The sequence below is a fragment of the Camellia sinensis genome, chromosome 1, assembly GCF_055761805.1.
Source record: "Camellia sinensis isolate YWXY chromosome 1, ASM5576180v1, whole genome shotgun sequence".
Classification (NCBI taxonomy): Eukaryota; Viridiplantae; Streptophyta; class Magnoliopsida; order Ericales; family Theaceae; genus Camellia; species Camellia sinensis.
Window position 1 is genome coordinate 250,228,573 of NC_138961.1, and position 15,303 is coordinate 250,243,875.

A 15,303-nucleotide genomic window follows, 5' to 3' on the forward strand; every position below is an offset into this window, starting at 1 on the left:
TTTTATATCACTTAAAATATACATGTCATTTTGTGACATTTGAAATCTAATTTACACAAATTAAGTTAATTTTTATATTTTTTTAATCATTGTCAATATTATTTCCTTAAATTTTGTGATTTCAAAACATGCAATGGCATTATTATTATTTTAATTTCAATAGTTATTGTATGATATCTATATTTATACTTTTATCTATATTATTATATAGATAAAAATATTGTTAGGTCAATGAATTAATTGTAACGCCCCCAAAATAATTATAAATATTCATTTGCGAATGGCTCAGACAAGATGACATAAACAAAATAATCGACTTTCATTAATCAGTGTAAAATTACAAAAGCTAATATATGCGATATACATTCATAAGTTCTACCCATAATCTACAGCATGTGATACCAACTTCATGATCAACCAATAAATGCCCTACGTACAGCTTTCCAATACTATGCTTGGTTATAACAAAAGAGTCAGTCTTAAGCTCCATACATATAAAGCCCTAGGATTGTACAAATATTAAATACAAAACAACAAAACAGAGTCTTCAGCTTCCAGATCCTCCCAAGCTAAGTCCTTGGTGGAGGCATGTCGCTAGCACCTGAAAATGATTTCCCAATTAGGGTGAGCCAAAACCCAATAAAGACAAGCTAGCACAATATATGAATCTTAACAAAGATATAAGTATGCTACATATGTTCAACGCCCAATAACAAAATCTTTTACAACTCTTTTCTAAAACCATGTTATGTCAAACTTACATCTCAATCCATCTCATCTCAGTTCATTAGTTAAACTCACTTCATTTAATCAAATAAATAGAGGATACACCCCATAGGTCTCCAACCAATATAATTATCATACAAATACATTTACTTGCCATTTTACAGAAATTTTGTCCACGGGAATCGACACCCATGTATATGCGCAGTTTTCGTGACTTTCACCCTAGACACACAGGCCAACTTAATTTAATGGAGTCCGTCCCATTTCTTCTCCCAAACATGGAGTACATCACTTTTCTCTTTTCAAACATCATACATATACAATGTATGAAGATATAGTTATATTCAATGACAAACAATATGAGATTAGTTTCAATTTACCTAATTCTCATGCAATTTCTACAACAATTATAGTTATCCTCCGCTTATAGCCCAAAACAGATATTTCTAAACAGATATACAATCTCAAAGATAGATAAATTATCCAAACTTCTATAGGTGAGAGATAATACATATCCAACTCCATCATTCATATAAACATTCATCTAATATCTTATTCCATTCGCCAATTTAATTATTTATACAAAATAATTATTTGAACAATTTAGGACAAAACTCTATTTTCTTCCCAAATTCAATCATGTGTCAAATTCAACAATTTTAACACAACACATCCTCATATCTACACCAACAACCATTTCCAATACAACCATTTGAAAACCTCTCTTTTAATTTTAAACTAAAACTCTAGGTTTATTCGAAATTATCCAAAGTCATCATCCTACTTATACACAACAAATAACTAAGTTAAAAACTATAGTGTAAAAAAATTCCTACCTCAAGCTTAAAAGACCAAGGAAGAAAATGGAGGAACTTCAAAGACATCTAAACCAAGCTTTAGTCGGATCAAATGAGAGCCCCCGAAATGCTCTACGTTTTTATCAAAGAGAGCAGGGTAGAAAGATTTTTAGATCTATGTGTATTCGTAGAGAGAAGTTGGTCTTAGAGAGAGAGAGAGAGAGCCGAGCTAGGGTTTTTGAGAGAAAAGATATGAAAAAGTGATGTAAAAAGGTGTTGCTATGAACTGATATACGCGTAGCTCGCTCGAGCGCAAGAGTTGTCGCTCGAGCGACCAGACACAATAAGTTGCTTCACTCGAGCGCAGAATGCACACTTCTAAAAGTTTTACAGATAGAAGACTGTCGCTCTAGCTCAAAAAGTCTTACTCGAGTGAAGAACATTACCCTCCCAGTATTTCTGCAGACCTACAGAAGTATTGAGAGTTCACAAAGCTCGCTCAAGTGCAAGAAGTTTCGCTCATGCGAAAAGGCCAAAATCTGGACAACAACAATTTAAACCAACTAGCAACCAACCTGTTTCAAACATGCTCAATACATTCCAATAGTCAAACTCAAGTAAGAATAAGGAGAAAAAGGCATGAACAACATTCAGAAACCACAAAACCGGAGTCCAGAATATAAAATGGGTCGGGTCAAAACTAGGAATGACAACGGGCCGGGCCGGGCCGAGGCTGGGGACTACACTCCCCGTCCCTGTCCCCGATCCCCGATGGGGAAACTCATCACCCTCCCGTCCCCGTCCCGATTCCCAACGAGGATTGGGTTTCCCTGACCCCGAAAAATCCCCGAGATTTTTATAATTTTTTTTTTAATTTTGTTCAAGAACAACAAATTAACTAACAGATCTGAGTACCAACAATCATCATCAACAGATTTAAATTTTTTTAAAAAAAATTAATCTGAAAAAAAAATATATGTTTTCATCATCATTAACTGCAGATTTAAATTAAAAAAAAAAAGCAATCTGAAAAAATATATATATATGTTTTCATCATCATCAACAGATTTAAATTAAAAAAAAATCTAAAAAAAAAACAGATCTAAGGACCAACAATCATATCAAAGCGAGAGAGAGAGAGAGAGAGAGAGAGAGAGAGAGAGAGAGAGAGATAACATATCTGAGCACAGATCTAATAGATCTAAGAGATAGTGGCTGTGGTGAGATCGACGGTGGCTGTGGCGGTGGGTTCGGCGGTGGTAAGAGAGAGACGGACCTTCTGCGACGGTGGTGGTGGCGGTGGCCATAAGGAATAGAGAGAGACGAAATGGAGAGAGAGAAAGAAACCGAGGTGAGGAGAAGAGAGAGAGAGAGGGGTCGGGGCCAGCGGTGGTGGTGGGACACGGCGACTGTGAGTTGAGAGAGAAGAACAAGAGAGTGAGAGAGTTGAGCGACAGAGTGAGTGAGTCAGACAGCCAGATATAATGATACACTGTATATAATACAACTAAACACCAACACAGGTATTAGCGGGGAAATTTCGGGGCCGGGCCAGGGCTGGGGCCCAGAAGCCTATCCCCGTCCCCGGCCCGAAAATCATCGGGAATGTATTTTTTCAATACCGGCCCCGACCCTATGGGGAATAATTTTCGGGGAACTCCTATTTATCGGGACGGGGCAGTCCGAGTCCCCGTCGGGCCGAGTCCATTTTGCCATCCCTAGTCAAAACGAGAATCGCAATAAAATTTATAATCTAAATTTTTTATACTTTTAAATTAATAAGATATAAAAATACGCATGTTATAAAATTATTGATCATTTCACTTTAATTATAATTATTGACATTTTAATTAATATGATAACATATATTAAATTTTGTAATTATCACTTTTTTTTTTTAGATGGTGTAATTATCACCTTTCAAATTCCTAATTGTATGATTCTTTTATAATATTGATATGAAAAATAAATAAAATTTTTAAATGATAATAACAATTGAACACTACTTCATAATTTTAAATTACTAACAATGAAATACTACTTATGTTTTTTTACAATAATAGTAAAAGATGGATCTATGCAATATATATTAGTTATGACCTATCAACGTTAATTTTTAAATTTTATTAAGCAAAGTTTTATTTGATTGGTTCAACGTTGACATTTAATTATTTTTTTAAATTCTTCTATAATTTTTTTTTTTAAAAGCTAAGAAATATATTTTAGTATAAAACTGTTGGCACATCTAACCATATATCTAATTTGAAAAGAGTAATGCTAGAGATGTCATGACCCAAACCTAGTACCTAGAGGTTCAGCATCGCTACAAGATAATAACTGAAGATCTAACAAATTAATAAAGCAGCGGAGTAATATAAAAAGGTACCAAAAACTTAATTTACTCATAAAAAAATATATACATTAGAGCTTTTGGTTAATTAAATTGTTAGAACTGAACTATGTATACAAAGTGTTTTGTGCCTACCCCACACACTAGTCCTAACATATCACCTGAAAGTGGTAAACAATTATAAGTACATGGCAGAGTGAGAAATATTATACTAAGAGCATGGGGGTATAAAATTCATCATGGATAATTATTGGGCTAAATAGAGTTTGATATTAAAATACAGAATATATAATACGGAAATCATTTGACATATAATACATAAATCATATAAACAAAATAATCATAATCACGGTACAGAATGGAACAAAACAGATATATGGACTCAAGAAGTGGCTCGTACGAACTCTAGAGGTGGCTCCCACAATAGTGTAGCATTTAACTCCGTATAGCACTTTACTCCACACCAGGTGTCAATGGATCCATAACAGACAGAAGGTCACAAAATGACTATTTAGAGGGTTAATGGTTATTTAAGTCCCCCAAGATATAAGACCTCCGTGATAGTACTTATAAAATAGTTGCTCAAAAATATATTTAATAAATAGTTATATCATTGGATTTTCTTTTATTATACAACATAAGGTTAATAAAATAAATAACGTAATTAAAAATGCTAATATAATTTATAAGTATAATTTACACTAAATATTTATAATAGTTCAAAATATAAAAGTGTTTTCACTACAAGAATTTACACAATTGCCGACCACTTTTACCGACCAAAAAAATTTTGGTCGCAAAAAAATGACATTTGGCGACCAAATATTAATTAGTCGCGAATGATCATTATTTTTGGCGACCAAATATTATTGGTCGCAAAAGGTTATATTTTGGCGACCAAAAAATGAGTTGGTCGCAGAAAGTGGTATGTTTTTGCCGACCAACTATAAATTTGGTCGCGGAAGGTCACATATTTTTGAGCGACCAAAAATTTGGTCGCCAAAAAGTTATTTTCAACAACCAAAAAAAATTGGTCGCCAAATTAGTACATTTAGCGACTAATATTTTAGTCGCCATTGATTGAGATTTGACGACTAAAAAAATTTGTCGGCGAAGGTACTTTTTCTGCGACTAATATGATATTTGGTCGCCAAAAGTTTGGGAAGGAAATTTGAAACGTGGAGGTGGGAATTAGGGCTGGGCATAGGGTCATTCGACTCGCACAACCCGTCCTAGCCGACCCTACCCATACGCGTATGGACGGTTTCGCAAATATAATAGGATAGGGTGCGATTTGAAATATTTCTAATTTTCGGATTGTCGGCGGGTTGCGGGATTGAACCGCACCCGACCAACCCGCCCGCATAACTCTTTTTTTTTTTTTTTCAGAAGATCTGGACCGTTCACTTCACTTCATCTGTACCCAAACAAAACAAAGAAAAGAAAAAAACCCTAAACTCAAAAACGCATTACGCAGCTCTCATCTCACACTCTCTCTCGTTTTTCAGTCTCTCACTCTCATCTCACTCTCATCTGATCAGTCTCTCATACTCACTCTCTCACTCTCATCTCATCACTCATCTCGGCCGATCAACCTCGCAAGAGATCGACTCTCACTCATCGCAAGATTGACCGATCGACCTCATACTCTCATCGCACCGATCGACCTCCCAGGTACGGATTTCTATGTCGCTGTCTCTGTCTCTGTCTCTCTTTCCTCTCCGATCTCTGATTTTTTTGTGTTATTCAGATCTGTGTCACTCTGTGTGACTAAGATTGTTTGTCAATGGTGATTTTTTGTTCATTTCTGTGTCAATGGTGATTTTTTTTTTTTTTAGATCTGTGACTCTTAGTTTATTTGTTCATTTCTGATTGTGTGTTATGTGTCAATGGTGAGGACTTTGATAGTGGAGTCGATGATATTCATACTCCAAGACAGTGTAACAATAAACTGGGAAGCAAGAGATAATGCGGAGGAGTGGAGTCCAGGCTCAGGATTTGAGGGTTGTTGAACCAGAGCTCTCGAACCCCTCTGCGATTCTCCGAAGAGACAGGGCTATTGTTGTGAATTTGGAACATATTAAAGCGATTATAACTGCGAATGAAGTTCTGGTGCCAAACCCTAAAGACCCTTTTATGGTTTCATTTGTTCGTGATCTCGAATTCAAGCTCTCTGATTTTGGTGTAAGTACTTTTCTTCATTTCTATCATGAAGTTAATTTGATTTTGATGTGATTAGTGTGACCATTCTTTGGATGATTTATTTCAGTGGGTTGATCTGTCAATATGTTGGGTGAAATTAGTGTAATTTTGTTTTTGGAATTTTGTGTCAACAACACAACATGAAAAAAATTGAGCAAGCTGAGAAAAAACTTTTTACACTTTTTTCACATAATCAAAAATTAAGACATCCTGTTTTATTAATATAATTGTGAGAATGTGGGTTTTAGTGCAATGAACTACGACTTTGTGTAAATAAGAAGAAAAGTTAGATCCATACCAATCCACCCAATCTGGAATCCTCGACTAATGTAGACCAGCACTGGGCAATGGCCATTTCCGTTTTCCTTATTATTGTATATATATATTTTGCAATATAATTGCAAAAAAGTGCTTTTTTTGGGTGATCCAATTACAATAGTTAATAAACGTCGTAAGTGGACAGATGATAGTTACAAGCCCAAATTGTTGGTTAATTAATTTTTTTCCTAAATATTGCTAAGCAGAGAATAATATACCCAGTTTATTGTTACTTTGATAGTGGACTTTTGATTGCAGTGTTGTAAGATATATACGATTCTATTCAATTTCTTATATAGTCATGTGAGCACATAAAGGTGAAAGATGTAGGTATAGATATAGATATAACTGGTTTCATTCGACTTTGAAGATGATTCATGCATTTACTAGTTTTTATTTTTCTATTTTTTATTTTATTTTAATTCTGATTTCCAAATTCCAAGTTGGGAAATTGTGATGGCAGGTTTTGGTGGTTAGACAAGACCTGAAGATGGGAGTATGAAAGATTGCGTCCCAATGTGCTCGTAAGATATATTTCACTCTTAACAATGTTTAAGGTTTTGCCTTTGATTGCACTTTGTATCACTTTACGATCTCTGTGCATTGTTCGTTTCACATTTATTTGACTAATTATTTATTTTTAAACCTGCAGATGCTGCTACTGGGATGTATTCAGAACTGATGCAAAGTTATGACAATGCTAAACACAGGATTACTTCATTTATTCAAGCCCTGAAATTTACTTTGATTCTAATAGTTTCTTTCCCCTCGCATTCTCTTTAATAATTAACATCCTTAATGGCAAAAACAATCTTTTGAGGAGGAACCAAACTTTGTTGCTTGCTGTAGCTGTTCAAAATAAAGATTGACAAAATGGGAAAGAAAAAAAAAAGGTTTAAAAATCTAAGTGGTATAATGAAATGGCATAATGAAATAATCTAAGTGGCACTGCACTGCACGAAACAATCTAAGTGGCATAATGAAATATGTTTCCTTTCATAATATCTCTAACTAATCAAGTTTGTTCAACACTTTGTTGCTGAATTTGTGAGTATTATTTATTTTTATTCACAGTTAAATGTTCAAGGAATTCAAGTCACTGAATAATTTCTTGGAATTATCTGCTTTTGGGAGATAATTAAGAGTAACTTTAACTTTAGTATGTTGGCTTAAAAAGACTCGAGAATTGATAAGAGTTACAGTGATTGTTTATTTAATGAGACTGCTTGTTCTGTAGATTGTCATTTCTAATTTGTCAGAACTGTAGGCTGAGTTTTGTGGGATCTTAGGAAGGCAGGAGTGCCTTTGGCTTACCTAATGGACCACATTTAGGTATGGGTTCAAGGGAAATACACGAAATAAGGGTTATGTTTTTACCATTTAGTTGATTGTTATACTATGAGCTAAGATCTTCACTGTGCTCCTATCTATGTCTAGTCTTTTTTCCTCATTCTCTACGGCTAATTTCATAACTAATGAAACTTATTTATAATTATAAGGTGCAGTGAATTTTGAAAATTTAACTACCATCAAGCTGTAGTTTGTTTTATGGTGGGTTAAATTGTTCTTATGGTCAGTAGATGTCGCCAATGATGAAATAATCCTCTCCATCAAGTATTAGTTTTGCATGCTGTATCACTATACTTTTCATATAATAGACATATTTTTATAAGTCAAATAGTGAAATTAATATTACTAACTTCAAAATTGAAGTTCTAACTTTAAAAACTGTTAGCTAAAATAATGTTGTGATTATTAATGTTTAGGTCATTCTGGTACAAGCAATAAATTATCTAAGGACAATAAAATTTGATACAGAATGACTATTAGAGTAAAGCTTAGTAATTATTAGTTTTGTTGAATGTTGACTATTTTGCATTTGGAATGATATGTGGCTTTTATGGCTTTGAGAATTCTTCTACAATTTACCTGTGTTCTTTCATTTTGCTTTTGTTCAAGTTTGAATTATTAGTTTATCTATTTCTTACCAAAAAGGTGCGCCTCACCTTGCGCCTACGCCTGAATCTGGCGCCTTGGTGTGCCTTGAGCATTTAAAATCACTGGACAGCCACTATGGATAATGACTGCATGAATGTAACTTTTTCTTCTCTAAAAGGTTAACTTAGTTTAAGTCAAAGTAAGACGATTTCCAAAAATCAGATGTTTCTTGGGTTTATTTCTGTGTGTTGTATATTTCAGTACTCCCTAGTCTAATTACATCGTGTGGTTTAAATCTATTTTCTATGAATTACTTGGTAATTACGATGTATGTTGTTTATTTTGTGTGGTACAATTTCATATATTTTTGGATCTTCAAAAGTAAGATCTGTATCTACCACTGAAGTTGCATTTCCTCAAAAGTGAACTGTTTGTGTTCTCTGTCTTTTCTTTAATAATTGAGAGTTGTCTGGTTTTCAACCTGAAAATTGATTGGTTCTTTTCAAAAAATTCATTATATCATACTATTTCATATGCCTATCCTGGTTAATGAATGGAAAAAAAAGTACTTTTGCATGCATTCCTTAGTTTTTGAGTTAACGATGATCGGATTAGATTTATGGTTGGGTTTTACATCTGATTTGAATTCATCATTGCTTGATTGTAATTAGTCGATTGGATTTATGTAGTCTTGAAATCATCTTTGGCTTTGTTAATTGCTGCTTATAAATAAATAGATTAATGCTTGTTTCTGTTTTAGCTACATTCGCTTTCATGTTACTTTGTGTGGACAAAACAAAATCATGGAAGCATAGAACATAGAGTCTGTAGATGTATCTGTGTATTTTTTGCCTAAAGCAGTATATCTTCTTTAACATCAATTGCTTTGTTGGTTCTCAATCTTTATTTCTTTCTTATTTGGAAGGATCTTCTATGTGTTAGAAACTGTGTGTTAAATTGATATTTTCTCCTCTTTTTTGGTGGATAAGAGTCACTTTTTGTCACTGTCAGGGCATCTGATGTTGTGTGTTTTTTATTTTTTGGTTCAGTTTTAGTAATTTATTTGTTTTTCCCCGTTTTGTTGTCTTTTTCTTTTTTGTATTGGGATGTGATTTGTATGATATGGAAACAATTCTCTTGTAAAAGTATTTGTGCTTCATAGGTTATACTGGAGGAGCTTAATGCCATGTTTCTTCTTTGTTGTGTTAACTCTTACATAATAAGCTTCTAATTTTATTGTCTGATTATTGATTTATAGGAAAGTCATTCTTTTTAAGATTACAGGCTACCATGCAACCTCGGGATTGAGCTCAAAAGATGAGAATGTATTTGATTTGATTTGAAACATATGCACTATGTATTTTGCCGATACTAAACATAGTAACATGTTTTGTATCCTGTTCTTAATTTCTACCTTCCATGATTGAATTCACAGAAGCAATCCTGTTTTGAGGTTGAAGGCCTCGATGGAACCACCAGGGCTGACTGAGGGGCTCACAAATAGCAAACAAGAGAGCATAATAGGAACTCAAAATGGGTCTGATCTGTTCAATGAAATGAAACATCAGTTTCTGAGTTTCAAAAGGCAGAAATTCCTGTAAGCAAGCTTATAATTCTGACATCTTCTTGTTTAGCTTCACAGAAAATTGAGTTTCCCTGATGTGATGTTTTCTTTGAACAGGGAGAACTTGGAATGCTATGAAAATCTTGCCAAGAGTCAAGCACCGAAGGTATGATGGGTTTTTTAGGGTTAACTTTTTTGTAGTCCATGATATATTTTGGAGCCATCTGGGGATTACATTGGCAATTTGCCTCAATTTTGTGCTGAACTGGTTAAGATTTTCTTAACTGATGCTTGCAAGAACAGTTCATGGTCATTGCTTGTGCAGACTCTAGGGTTTGTCTCTCCTACATCCTAGGATTTCAACCCAGAGAAGCCTTTGTAGTCCGCAATGTGGCAAATCTGGTGCCCCCATTTGAGGTACCATATACATTGCATTTGTGTTTTCTTGGCTTTAGTTTAGTACTACTAGTTCTTCATTTATTGTAAGCATAAATGTGGGAAAACGGAAATATATGGTTGTGATAAGTGTATTTAGAAGCAAAATTCTGAATAGGCCTATGCTTTTTTATTTTCTGATGCAGAATGGACCAACAGAAACAAATGCTGCCCTTGAATTTGCCGTCAATTCTCTAGAAGTAAGTTACTTCTGTAGACAAATCTTCTGCCAAGTTGCTTTATTCTTTGTCAACCAAGGCAGAAAAAATGTGTGTAGTTACTATTGGTTGCTTATGGTCTGCACATTGACTGGGACTGCTGCTGACATGTTAGGAATTCAAAAATCTGAAAGAATTTGACATCATGTGTCATTCAAAAAAAAAGAAAAAAAAAAGAGATAAAGTAAGAATAAGTTTGGAGAAAGGGAATTGTCTGCAAAAGTATAGCAATTAGTAACCAATTATGAAGCTTATGTTCTCATTCTAGAGTTGCTTACAGTGGACTATGATATAGTTGCAATAATGAATAATCTGGAATTGCTGATTCATTATTAAAAAATATGTCTCTGTGTTTCATGACTAAGTCACTAATACCGTACACAAATATATTAGATGACTGGAATTGCTGTAATTGACCTCTTGATATCAATGTGTCAAACAAATTGGCCACTCTATTTGGCGACAAACTTTGATGGGAAAACATTTTGGTAAATATAAAGTTTTCTACAGGTTGAAAATATACTAGTCATTGGCCACAGCTGCTGTGGAGGTATTTGTGCCCTTATGAGCATGCAAGATGATGTAAATTCAAGGTTTGGCCAATTCCAATCTTTTCTATTTTTCATCTCTCTCTCACTCTTACACATGCGCGCAAGTAAGCAAGCAAGCGCACATTATACAAGAAATCATTTGATTTTTTTTTCCAATTTCAAGGAAGCTGTGAGCTGTCAGTATTGCAAAGGTAAATTCCTTTTTGGTTTATGCTCTCAGGGATATTTTTTTTCCTTTGGTTTATGCTCTCGGATTTGGATTACCTTTATCATACTATGGATTTTTTGCATCTAGTATGTTGGGGCACCATACTCTTGTGATATCAGCTACGAACCATTTCTTGGGCTTGAGGTTTGTTCCTATTTTCTTTTCAATTTTTGCTTCTTTTGAACATCACAATGTATGTTAGTGAAATGATGACTCCAACACATCTCCGAATCTGATAAACATATTTTGGTTTGATTTGAAAGTCATGCTGAAAGTACTATATGGTTTTATTCTTGTTTTATTTTTAGAGATGGTTCTTTTTTAAAAAAAAAAAACAAAAAACAAACTGTTATTTCATTTATTGGTAGCCTAGTTTAAATGAGAAGTGAAAATACATTCCACATGATTCTCATGACTTTGCTTGTTCATTTACCTTCTGATTGAAAGATCTTGCCATCCTCATGGGTACTTCAGTTATAGTGGGCAGTCCTTCTTCTTGATTATTTATGAGCAAATGAAGATATGCTGACTATATTTACAATTGCGAGCTTATAGGGGGCAGTCCCTCTTCTTGATTATTTATGAGCAAATGAAGATATGCTGACTATATATACTTTAGCTATAATAGTCAGCTTGATCTTCATCCATAACAAATGATGGGTATGTATGCAGATTATCAGCCCGTAAGAAGCTGGATCATCTCATAAGAATGCGGCAAATGGATATATTGTGAGAATGACTTTGTTTTGGATATATTTGTTGAGATCGGAATGGGACAAATGGATCATTGTGAGAATGACTTTGAAGCAGATATGCTGAAAGATACCGCGGATTATTATTCTCGAAAGGCTTCAAACTGGATCTTGGAAGATTCCTGTCCAGATTATATGTTGAAAGTAAACATCTATTCATTTTCTTTTTTTCTTGTTAAGGTCAGATATATTTGTTTGATAATCCTATATAATTTCTAAAAAATCCTTTTGTAACTCTAGGTTGAGGAGTGTTTGAAACGAGAGAAGGATAGGGTTGCTCATTACCTACATTCTAGTAGCGAGCTGAAGTTGCTTGAGGTTTGTTCTTCCTCTTGTAAAGTCATACTAAATTTCTTTCTACCCAATAATAATTAGTCTTTTAATGGTTACTAGATACTAAATTTCTTTCTACCCAATAATAATTAGTCTTTTAATGGTTACTTCTTTTATTTATTTATTTATTTTCAGGCCAATTTTGAAGATATGCACTTTCGCTGTTATAATTATGGGTAATTTTGTCTTCCTATAGAAAGTTCAACATGAATTGTTGTCCGTTTATGCAACCCAATTGCTCGAGCAGGAGCACTCTGGATGTCATGCATTGCTTAGGGATGACAAGGTAGTCATTTGGACCATTTTTTTTATCAGACTTGGACAATGTTATTATTCAAGCCTTCTTGCTGTTATTTCAGTTGCAATTAACTAAAGTTTATTAACATTTTTTTCCTGTTCTCTTGTAGATAGAGGATTTATCAAGGATGTATAGGCTCTTTTCCAAAATACCTGGAGGTTTAAATCCGGTTTCTAGTATATTTAAACAGGTTTTGGTCTTTAACTTGCAGTACATTGTTCTGTAAAGAATGTAGCATTGTGCCTCTGGTATTATTTGTTTCTTCCCCTTGTTTATTTTGAAGTTTGGCTGGGTTTTTCTTTATGCAGCATGTTACTGCTGAAGGTACAGCATTGGTTAAACAAGCGGAAGATGCAGCCAGCAATAAGAAGATGCAGCCAGCATTGGTTAAACAGGTTTTGGTCTTTAACTTGCAGTACATTGTTCTGTAAAGAATGTAGCATTGTGCCTCTGGTATTATTTGTTTCTTCCCCTTGTTTATTTTGAAGTTTGGCTGGGTTTTTCTTTATGCAGCATGTTACTGCTGAAGGTACAGCATTGGTTAAACAAGCGGAAGATGCAGCCAACAATAAGAAGGTGATGTAATCTTGATTGTGTTATTTCAGATCCCATAGTCTTTGTTCAATTTGTCTTCTGAGGAGGTGCATTTCACAAGGCTCATGATTGATCTGCCATTACATTGGACTTGGTTAGCAAGTTATATACTTTTTTTTTTTTTTTTGAAGGAAATTAAATTTGGATTTTAATTAAATGAATGGCAATGTACAAAATTTAGCACTACATTTGACTTTGGGGGTACAAATAATTGTTTGATGTGGTGGCATCATTAACCAAGGTGGCATCATTAACCAAGGTTGTTCACTTAATTTGAATGATGCTTTAAAATTATAGGTTTATTATGGATTGAATGAATTATTAGGAATTGCAGGTGCATTGTTTTTCTGCTTTGGCGACCAATTTATTAGTCGCGACAAATAAATAATTTTTTTTCTTAAAAAATGACAATTGCCGACCAAGAGTTTTGGTCGCAAAAAATACATTTATTGCTAACCAAAACAGCTTTTGGTCGTGGAAACTCACTTTTGCCGACGAGAAGTTTTGGTCGCGAAAAGTAACAAATGGCGACCAAACCTTTTGGTCGCGGAATGTCACAATTGGCGACCAAACTTTTTGGTCGCAGAATGTCACGATTGGCGACCAAACTTTTTTGGTCGCGGAATGTCACAATTGGCGACCAAACTTTTTGGTCGTTGAATGTGATAATTGGCGACCAAACTTTTTGGTCGAGAAAATATCACTTTTCGCGACCAAAGTGTTTCAGCGACTAAATGAATTAGTCGCGGTAATGATATATTTCGCGACCAAAAATTTAGTCGGCAAATCCGACTTTTCCCGACCAACCAAAATTTTGGTCGCAAATTACTTTTGCCGACCCTCAATTGGCGACCAAAGTAGCGACCAAAAAAATTGGTCGCGGATAATTTTTGCCGACCAAAAATGGACTTTTAGCGACCAATTTTTTGGTCGGCAAAAGTGTTAATTCTTGTAGTGTTTGGAAAGGGGCCGTGCTTCAGACCCCCACTGGGGGTCGACCCCCAATGACGTGGCAGCGTGCCATTCGCTGAAATCAAAAAGACCAATCACGGACGACCCCCAGTGACCCTCACTGGAGGTCTTAGGCATTTTTCTTTGGAAAGTTAGAAAAAAACTGACTTTCCTAAGGCAATGCCACCTTTCTTTTTACTTGGCTGATTCACTTCCTTGGCCGATTCACTATTTCATGGATAGCTAAAAGGGATAACTCAGGCAACACTTTAGGACTAATTTCCTTATGGCCCTTAAATTGATATAAGCACATTATCAGTTTTTTTTTTTTTTTTTTTTTTTATTTTTTATTTTAAAGACAATGATTCCTAATTAAATTACATTTTAATACATACAATTATAACATTAAATAATCTTTTTCAACTATCAATTTAACTATCTTTTATTAATTTAGCTTAAAGTATTCAAAAATAGGGATGTTACAAAAGATCTCAAAAATTCTACTAAATTTTTTACCAAATGTCTTACATAGGTGTGAGACCCACACATCCATGTAAGACATTTGATAAATTTGTTGAGATTTCTAGCATTTTTTATTTGAAAATTTGAAAATCTTTTAAATGAAAAATTCAAAACAGATCTTATTCATTTTTAAGCTCCATCTCATTTGAAAATTGAAATTTTGGAATATTAAAAAAATAAAATATGAAATTTAATAATGTTATGGTGACCATATTTAAAAGTGTCTGATGTGACGCTTTAAAGATAATAATTAAATATATCATGGGACACCTATCAAATAATATGATTAGTGTCATGTAATACGTGACAATACATGGTACTAAAATTTGATATCAAAATATGATTACATAATTGAGAGGGTAATTTTTGGTGAAAATTAGGCCGAGCTATGAGATGGACTTTATGGCCCAAAGTGCGAAGGACTGGGTTAAAAGGGCCGAAAAGTTACTCCGGCCCAAAAGAGATAAAAGTTACTTCGGCCAATAGAGATGAAGTTACTCCGGCCAAAAGAAATGAAGTTACTTCGGCTCAGGAATTGTAAAGCTA

At 34.2% G+C, this 15,303-nt stretch overlaps 1 protein-coding gene across 13 annotated transcripts; it reads left to right on the forward strand.

Moving 5' to 3' along the window:
* The first annotated feature begins 4,947 nt into the window (after positions 1 to 4,947).
* On the forward strand, positions 4,948 to 13,470 carry LOC145806088 (cullin-1-like). 13 transcript variants are annotated; one of them, XM_082901842.1, is made up of 17 exons: positions 5,286 to 5,547; positions 5,782 to 6,057; positions 6,857 to 6,917; positions 7,046 to 7,081; positions 9,590 to 9,656; positions 9,767 to 9,928; positions 10,013 to 10,061; positions 10,199 to 10,312; positions 10,477 to 10,530; positions 11,059 to 11,141; positions 11,980 to 12,036; positions 12,118 to 12,203; positions 12,300 to 12,377; positions 12,528 to 12,678; positions 12,800 to 12,880; positions 12,999 to 13,085; positions 13,204 to 13,470. In XM_082901842.1, exons 5-13 carry the CDS (start codon positions 9,649 to 9,651, stop codon positions 12,302 to 12,304), a joined length of 618 nt encoding a protein of 205 aa, XP_082757968.1. In that variant the 5' UTR covers positions 5,286 to 5,547; positions 5,782 to 6,057; positions 6,857 to 6,917; positions 7,046 to 7,081; positions 9,590 to 9,648; the 3' UTR covers positions 12,305 to 12,377; positions 12,528 to 12,678; positions 12,800 to 12,880; positions 12,999 to 13,085; positions 13,204 to 13,470. The 13 variants fall into 13 exon arrangements, with proteins under 13 accessions (XP_082757981.1, XP_082757977.1, XP_082757951.1 ...); XM_082901825.1 differs by lacking the exon at positions 9,590 to 9,656 and having other exon boundaries at positions 5,261 to 5,547; positions 9,767 to 9,916; XM_082901818.1 differs by lacking the exon at positions 9,590 to 9,656 and having other exon boundaries at positions 5,277 to 5,547; positions 12,589 to 12,678.
* The last annotated feature ends 1,833 nt before the right edge of the window (positions 13,471 to 15,303 follow it).